Source organism: Podarcis bocagei, assembly GCF_964188305.1.
Source record: "Podarcis bocagei genome assembly, chromosome: 10".
NCBI classification, from domain to species: domain Eukaryota; kingdom Metazoa; phylum Chordata; class Lepidosauria; order Squamata; family Lacertidae; genus Podarcis; species Podarcis bocagei.
Genome location: NC_138135.1, coordinates 6,759,767 through 6,768,963, shown reverse-complemented (window position 1 = coordinate 6,768,963; position 9,197 = coordinate 6,759,767). Strand labels below are relative to the sequence as shown.

Below are 9,197 nucleotides of genomic sequence, written 5' to 3'. Positions count from 1 at the left end.
GAATTGCAACTCATTACCAAACTTAAAACCATGGAGAGACCTGGTCTGAACAAAGACATTGGATTCTTATCTCATTATACATGACTAAGCCATTTCTCACCTTCTCACCCCTTGCCTTTTCCTGTAAGACCTATTGCAGTCGTTAAGAGTCGTCAACAGGCTCATCTCCGCTATCTGCCAATCTCCCATTCCCACCACCCTTCTGAGTAATACCCCCCCCCCACCTTCTCACTATATAGAAGGGTCTGGCAACTTCTGTTTCAGTGTATCTGAAGAAGTGTGCATGCACACGAAAGCTCATACCAAGAACTAACTTAGTTGGTCTTTAAGGTGCTACTGGAAGGAATTTTTTTATTAATACTCTTAAGAATGTCAGAAGGTCCCACAAATAACCCAGAGATGCATTTTAAATAAAAGGACACATTCTACTCATGTAAAAAACACACTGATTCCCGGACCGTCCACGGGCTGGATTGAGAAGGCAATTGGGTCAGATCCGGCCCCTGGGCCTTAGGTTGCCTACCCCTGAGTTAGGCTAGTGGCATAGCTGAGCCACGCTGAGGGTCCCTTTGCCCCCCACCAATGCCTTTGGCAGGAGGCTGGGGAGACCCATGACATCACAAGGGGCTGCTTGAAGCATCTGTGAGGTGCTGCCAACCCCAAGGAGGTCTCCTCAGGGATGCCCACTCCTGGCACACTGACTCTGGCTCACCGGTTGGCTTGTGGCAACGAGGGCAGTCCTGGGCGCTGCCCGCAGGTCCCTTAGCCAGCCATGGCGCGGGCGCTGAACATGGACACCCTACAACAGAACTTCTGGAAGGAGGAGTACAACAAAGAGCTCGTGGTGCGCTACCGCTGGCACCAGAAATACGGCGCCATCGTGAAGGCCAAGCAGCAGGCGCAGAGGGAGCGTCGGAAGAAGGCGGTGGACAACACCTTACGGCTCCCCTCTGTCAAGCCCGCCCCACTGGACGTAACCCCCCAGCGCCCCATCCCGCCTCTAACGGCAGCCCCCGCAGGGCTGGCGCGGGAACGGGACCTGACCGGGGTGGACGCCGCGATCCTGGAGATGGAAATGAGGCCTGCGCCTCGGGAGTTGCGCAACCTCCTGTACCAGGGCATCTCGCACGAGGACGAAGGGCGCACGCGCTACCTGAAGCTGCGCCTGCTCTTGAACCCAGAGGACAAATATACCTTTCCTGTCACCACCAACTTCAACTATGGCTGGCAGATGGGTGAGTGGCAGCGAGGCAGTGTGGGAGGGGTGCTGTAAAAGGTGAAGGGACCCCTGACCATTAGGTCCAGTTGTGGCTGACTCTGGGGTTGCGGTGCTCATCTTGCTTTAATGGCCGAGAGAGCCGACGTACAGCTTCCGGGTCATGTGGCCAGCACGACTAAGCTGCTTCTGGCGAACCAGAGCAGCGCACGGAAACGCTGTTTACCTTCCCGCCAGAGCGGTACCTATTTATCTACTTGCACTTTGTGCTTTCGAACTCCTAGATTGGCAGGAGCTGGGACAGAGCAACGGGAGCTCACCCTGTCACAGGGATTTGAACCACCGACCTTCTGATCGGCAAGCCCTAGGCTCTGTGGTTTAACCCACAGCACTAACCAAGGGGTTGCGGGAGGGATGTTTTACTAGTGGGAGTGGTCTGCACTCGCAAATCAATAATCAATTGTAACAAAACTAATCCATTCAAAAGTATGTATTCTGACAAAGATTACAAACTCAAATAGAGATTATAAACCCAGAGATTACAAACTCAAACTCATAAAAATATGTGTAACACAATAATTCGTTACAGCATTAAAGATAAGAGTTTATGAGTAGAGATGTTCATGTTAGTCTTAAGTCAAATTCGAAGTGAAGGTCTTAGTTTCAATCATTGAGCAGAAGTCAGAAGTCAAATTATGGATCAGAAACCAGGACAGGGCCCTGTTTCGATGTATTCACCTTCATCAGCAGGAAGTATCAAACATTACACAAAAATACATTTAAATTCTAAATTATCATAATTTATGATAATTTAGAATTTAGATGTTTTATAACTTATTTTCTCTAATGCTGTAACGAATTATTGACTATTGATTTGGGAGTAGGGACCACTCCCACTGCTGAAACTTATATTGGCCAGAGTTCTTGGTGGGCTTTTTTCTTGGTATATTTAATAACAAGAGGTCCTTTGTCCTTGGCATGTTCTTGGCAAATCACAACACTCATTGCTCGGAACTAGTGCTGAGTAGCTTTTGGCATGTTTCAACGCTCATTGTTTGCAACTAGTGTAGTATAGTCAGTCTTTATGCTTCCTTGCGTGTACCGTTCACTTGGCCGGAACATGCACATTCCATTGGTTCTTTGACAAACACAGTTCGTTATTAGTTCATCAACAACATCCGTTTTGTGTTGGTGGTCTCCAACCATTTTAGGTCCATTCAAACCATGTCATTCCTTACAGCTGCTAGGAGAGGAAGGGAGTCCTAGGTGCCCCCTGGAAAAGACTAGTGGGCGGGAATCGGATTTGGGTTGCGCAGCAATGTCATTCTGGGCTGCCTCCACAGAAATCTCGGGGTCTTAGTGGACCACAAACTGAACATGAGCCCACAGCGTGATGCAGCAGCAAAAAAGGCCAATACTTGTAATGGGAATTGGGGGTTGCTCGTGCGTAAGTTGCCGCCACTCTCGGCGAGGTTGCCTGGATAAACCTTTCCCTGGCTGGACAGTCCTGATTCCGCGTCTGTCTCAGTCACTGGCAGAATCCGTCAGTGGGCGTTTCCTGAACTTCTTCCAACATAAAAGTTCCTTGACGGATAGTCTCCGCCTAGCCTCCCTGCGTGGAAGTCTTCTGCGCAGGGTGGGTGTGGGCAGTGGAGGACCAATGCTCTCCCCGCTGGTGTCTGGCGAAGAGTCCTGGAGCCATCCCTCCGAAGCCCGCCTCTGCCCCCCTTTCTCCCTGGTGTAACGCCGATTTCCTTCCCCGGTCACTGAGTCCCCACTTTTCCTGCTGGGACCTTCTCCGGCATCGCTTGGGAGCCCTTCTACCACTCCTGACTGCGATGGCAGTTCCCTGACAATACTATTCTAGAGAACCTGGAGAACCAGGTTCCAGAGAACCTGGCAGGGCGGACGGGAAAGGACAGAAGAACATCAGGAGAGCAGTTGGCTACAGCTGGGTTTGGCCAAAGGGGGACCGATCCATAGGGACAAATGTCAGGTTCTGCAGTTAGGCTGGAAGAACCAGATGCACAAATATAGGATGGGGGACTAGCAGTACACGGGAAAAAGATCTAGAGGTCTTGGTGGACCACAAGCTGAACATAAGCCAACAGTGTGATGCAGCAGCAAAAAAGGCCAATGCTGTTCTCGGCTGTTCTCGGCCTCTTCCCACTCTGTGGAGTCAAAACATATACCATCAGGTGAAAGACAACAATCCCATGACTGCAGTCGCGGAGCAGGAATTCTAACAGACCATGCTCTGCCTACACAGCTTCTGAACTGCTGGACACTGCAGGAAAGGTGAGTTGCTCAAATCCTGCTTGCAGGTTTCCCTTGGGGGGGGGGCATCTCATTAGCCCCTGTGGGAGCTGGGTGTTAGAATTCCTGCTCCATGACTGCAGTCATGGGATTTTTGCCTATCACATGACGGTATATGTTTTGACTCCACAGAGTGGGAAGTGACGGAGACAGGATGTTTGTGTTACTGCGTTCTGTGAAGTGGGACTATTGTCCTTTGTTCTTTTTCTCTTTGCTGTCTGATGCTAGAGAGAAAGGGAGCCATGTTGCAGTGCTCCGTGTGTGTTTATATGTAAATAAAGTAGATTAGCCAAAATGCTGAGTTGCTGAGGTCTGTCACGAAAAGCTGCAAAGACTCTGCGGATTCCTAAGTGTGCCGATGTCTGTTGGCATCGGTCGCTGTGATGTTCGGAAGTGAAGAAAGCTTTTGAAGCTCCCAAGCGATCGACCAGGAGGGAGGGAACATGTCAGTCGGGCATATGTCTCTGCCAGGGTCCTACTCGAGTGTAGGCTTAATTCCTGACACTGGGTGCTGAGATATTAAAATTAGCAATTCTCCAAAAGCCTGAAGCTTTTCTTCTGGGGATATTGGGGACAAACGTACCAAAAAATATGATCAAACTATTTATGTACGCAACAACAGCCGCCAATATCCTATAGACACAGAATTGGCGGGAAGAAGAAGACCAGACTAAAGAGGAATGTCATGCAAAACTAATAGGCTCTGCAGAATTGGCGGACGCCGGAAATGAGAAATCAAAACGGCAAACTCTGTGTTGAAGAGTGGAAACCCTTCTCAGAATATCTGGGAAAGAACCATAACCAAGTGAAATCGCGGGCAGGATTTGAATTATGAGCAGCGGATTGAAAATGACAAGAGATGCGTTAGAGGAAATACGTATTAGATTTAGTTTGGCAGGACTTACGGCTGCAAATGAAACGTTTTAAATGCGTTGCAAAGTGCAATACACGAATGTGACATCAGATGGCGGCGGCGAGATATGCCAAATTTAATGTATTTTTCGAAACGTGGTTTTTTTAAAAAGCATTTTTGCAGCATTTTTTAAATAAAAAAAATATGGGTGTAGATTCCACCATACAGTGCAGCAGAACGGGGGGGGGGGGCATAGAAAGATACCCCAGAGGTAAGGGTGGGAGGTCGTTTTATTTTGCAAGGGGGATGTCAACTCATCATCAATCTTTATTACGGTCCAGAGACCCAACAAATTGTTACAAAACAATACATAATTCATACAACCTACCTCCAGGTTAAACAAGCATTTTGTTCAGAATATAGGGATCATTGGTTCTTGCAACCACCGATAAAAACTTCGCCACTGCTAATGTTCTGGAGTTTGTCCGGTCTTCCAATAGGAACCTGACATAGTGAGCCTCTGATTTTCCCAGGAAAGGTACCAGCAAGGGTAATATCAGTTCAGCCCTGTCCTGCTCATATTTTGCACAGTGCAACAAAATATGTTTTATGGAATCGATGTCTTGAGCACACAAACAAACTGCAATTAAGATCAGTTGTAATAAACAATTTATCACTAGATTCCTCCCTGGCGGCTTACGAAAATCTCATTGAGTCCTTGCAGGATGTGGTCTCTGTCAACATAAACTCAGCTGGCAAGCCACGCACTGCTAAAGGGCACTGTTGGTTTGACCAAGAGTGCCGCACAAAGAAGGAAGCCTTGTTGTTGTTTAGTCGTTTAGTCGTGTCCGACTCTTCGTGACCCCCTGGACCAGAGCACGCCAGGCCCTCCTGTCTTACACTGCCTCCTGCAGTTTGGTCAAACTCATGCTGGTCCCTTCGAGAACACTATCCCACCATCTCGTCCTCTGTCGTCCCCTTCTCCTTGTGCCCTCCATCTTTCCCAACATCAGGGTCTTTTCCAGGGAGTCTTCTCTTCTCATGAGGTGGCCAAAGTCTTGGAGCCTCAGCTTCAGGATCTGTCCTTCCAGTGAGCCCTCAGGGCTGATTTCCTTCAGAATGGAGAGGTTGGATCTTCTTGCAGTCCATGGGACTCTCAAGAGTCTCCTCCAGCACCAGATTCAAAAGCCTCCATTCTTCGGTAATCAGCCTTCTTGATGGTCCAGCTCTCACTTCCATACATCACTACTGGGAAAATTGGGAAGCCTTAAGGAACGCTTATTTGGCATATAGAAACGCTGGATGTAAATTGTATTTGAAGTTAAGTTGCTAAAGTTTTCTATTATTATTATTATTATTATTATTATTATTATTATTATTATTATTATTATTAGACACTAGAGTAGGTGGGCCACTCTCTGGCCTGATCCTGTAGGTGGCTCTGCTGTTCATCACCTTGACCCTTTTGTGTCTCCCCAGGGAAGCTGGCCACCAGCCACATCGCCCCCACCCCCAAGTGCCGTATCGACAGCTTCTTCCGCAAGAACGGCGCCTTCTCCCTGCTCCACCCGCGCGACGTGGCCCTCTGAGCGAGACCTGCCTGCTCCCCCGGCTTCGCGCTTGCAAACAAAGCTCTACATGTTTTATCACTCGAGTCTCCTTCTCTGGTGCCTTTCCTTGATTTCCTTCCTTGACTTCCAAACACCTGGAGAACGGGCAGGGCCAAGGGCCACCTTGATTGATATGGCTGGGGGAGGAGCCTATGGGGTTCGGGGCGGGGCAGAGGGCGGAGCCTGCAGGTTCCGTGGGAAGAGGGTGGAGCCTAGTGCAGCTTGTGGAAGAGCAATTGTTCATTTCATCCTGAGCACAAGATACCAGATTTATTCGATGGAAGCGCTTGAGATCAAACCCAGAGTTGTTGTTTTTTAAAGCCAGATTGGTAGAGTTGCCAACTGCTGAGCGTCTTTAACACCATAGACACCTGTGTTGAGGCCTGGTCTTTTCATTGCATTACTATTCATATTCTTATTAATAATAATAACAAAAACCATTTTATTTCTTATACCCTGCCCATCTGGCTGGGTTTCCCCACCCATTGTAGGATGAACACTTTAAAAAAATGTATTTGTTCCATAAAATTTACACTCCGCTAACGAGAGAAAGAAAAGCCTCAAAACAAGGCGAAACGATAAAATTAATGCACAGGTGTTATACAAAAAAAAACCTGCTCCTTTTCCCTTCGCAGGCATGTCCAAAGTCCATTTTGGGGGCCTAATTTAGCCCGCAAGTCAGTTTAATCCGGCCCGGCCCATGTTTATTTCCTAGGGTAAAATCCTAAATAAACCTCAACAAACAACTTTAATCCGAAAAAAAAGGTCAACAACTTTGGTCGGCCCTCACAGCCCTTCAATTCATAGCGTATAGAGTCCTTATGTTGGTTTTCTATCAGTAGATGGAAATAACAGAGACCAACCAGAGTATTTTTGAGAAGCAAAGCAGCTAGTAAGCCTGATCTTTATTAATTTGTTGAAACAGGGTCCCCCTCTCACCGCACACAGGAACCTCGAACAATGGTGCGCAGGTCCTTATATAGACTTTTTTTAAAAAAGTAATATTTATTGAAGTTTTACAAACATTAGAGAGTTTCAAAATTTAAACTTAAAAGGTAAAAACAAAGAATAACCCTAATATAATAAAAAAAGAATTACAAAAATATAAAAACAAAACACATGAAAATTACAAAATAGAAAACAGTTAACACAAAAAGAGAAGAAAAGAAGGGGGGGGGAATCAATAATTTCATATTTTATTTTTTCATTTACTAGTTTCCTGACCTCCTCACACCTCCCCTTTTGTATTCAAGTTCAGATATTTAATTCAGCAAGTCCTTAACCTCTATCATTTATCCTTACTCAGCATCTTAACCTATTATATAGACTTTTGAAATGGTGCGCAGGTCCTTATATAGACTTTTGAAATTGCCCACACTGTAGCCCAAGACCACCCCCAGAAACACCATACATACATCATAGAAGGATTCATGTAGGTAGCTGTGATGGTCTGCAGAATCCTTCCCCAAAAAACTTTAAAAATTGTCCAGTAGGGACAAGCTAAGTTGTTCTGGGTATAACAGACCATGCACACAAAAGCTTATAACCAGAACAACAATTGCTCCCTAAGGTGCTATTGGACAATTTTGTATTTTTATTTTTTTTTAATCATAGAAGGAGGTAGTCTCCAGCAGAAATCCTGTTTGCCAGGATGCCTGATAATGATCACTGACTGCATTGCCTGGGAAGCCTCCCCATCCTTTAGTGAAGTTGATATTTTAGTTCCTGATTCCACAGGCTCAGGCCCTATTCATACGCAAATATGCCCTTAAGACTGGATTTGTAAGCAAAAAGACAAAAAAAGGCTTTCCCCATTTGCCTCCCTTCCTGCAGGGGAATGTGGGTGCAGGTGGTGCTGTGGGTTAAACCACAGAGCCTAGGACTTGCCGATCAGAAGGTCGGCAGTTCGAATCCCCGCGATGGGGTGAGCTCCCGTTGCTCGGTCCCTGCTCCTGCCAACCTAGCAGTTCAAAAGCACGTCAAAGTGCAAGTAGATAAATAGGTACCACTCCGGCGGGAAGGTAAACGGCGTTTCCGTGCACTGCTCTGGTTTGCCAGAAGCGGCTTAGTCATGCTGGCCACATGACCCAGAAGCTGTAGGCCGGCTCCCTTGACCAATAAAGCAAGATGAGCGCTGCAACCCCAGAGTCGGTCACGACTGGACCTAATGGTCAGGGGTCCCTTTACCTTTACTGGAATATCTGAGGTCATTGGGAGAGAACAAATGGCTTCAGGATTGCTCTCCCATACTATTTCAGACGCATGGTTCATATACTTATGCATGTGTTTGCCTTGCACATTGCTGAATGTTTAATTTATATCTGAGATCTTAGAATTCTTAGAACAGACAGCTTTCCAAGTCGTGTGGCCAGCATGACTAAACCACTTCTGGCACAATGGAACACTATGACGGAAACCAGAACACATGGAAATGCCATTTACCTTCCCGCTGGAGCGGTACCTATTTATCTACTTGCACTGGCGTGCTTTTGAACTGCTAGGTTGGCAGGAGCAGGGACAGAGCAACGGGAGCTCACCCCGTCGTGGGGATTTGAACCGCCGACCTTCCGATTGGCAAGTCCAAGAGGCACAGTGGTTAACTTTAGACCACAGCCCCACAAACCTTTATTTGCAACCTCAAAGGGGGTTCATTTAAAAGCTTAGCACACTTCTTCGCGATGCCACAAAACTCCATCCTCCAGCCCAAGCAGCTTTGAAGTTGCTGCACTGCAAATGGAGAATCAAGGAGGCCTTTTGCCGGTTTGGACCAGCACCCGCCTGGTTTTCAGCCCCAAGCTGGGCACCGCTGTCTGGGTGCTCTGTTCCAGCAGCCATGCCCCTCGCCCTTGGAGCCTCTCCCCTTCGCCCCCTTTGCAGGTTTCTCCTCCGTGGCCAGCCCGGGGCTTACTTCCAAGTAGACATGCCTGGAATCAGGAGAAAAAGAGAAACTAGCTAATTCTGCAAAGCCTCGCAGAGACAACTGTTTGGCTCAGATGTTGCACTGCCGAGCAGAGGAGACCTTGCAAGGGTGGATTGAGGATCCCTCCCGACCTTGTGGACATGGGATCGGGATGGGAAGGAGAGCGGGAGGCCCTGGGGAATCGGGGAGCGGACGGGGGCGCGAGCAGGCAAGGATGGAGAGCAAAACGAGCCGGGAGGAGCTTTGCATCGATTGCAGGGGAGAGCCGAGGTGCAATTTTGC

The 9,197-nt window shown here is 47.7% G+C and overlaps 1 protein-coding gene across 1 annotated transcript; it reads left to right on the top strand.

Moving 5' to 3' along the window:
• Positions 1–656: 656 nt before the first annotated feature.
• Positions 657–6,039, top strand: SPMIP1 (sperm microtubule inner protein 1). The gene is made up of 2 exons (XM_081210538.1): positions 657–1,235; positions 5,865–6,039. The coding sequence occupies exons 1-2, from the start codon at positions 773–775 to the stop codon at positions 5,972–5,974; spliced, it is 573 nt and encodes a 190-aa protein (XP_081066664.1). The 5' UTR covers positions 657–772; the 3' UTR covers positions 5,975–6,039.
• The last annotated feature ends 3,158 nt before the right edge of the window (positions 6,040–9,197 follow it).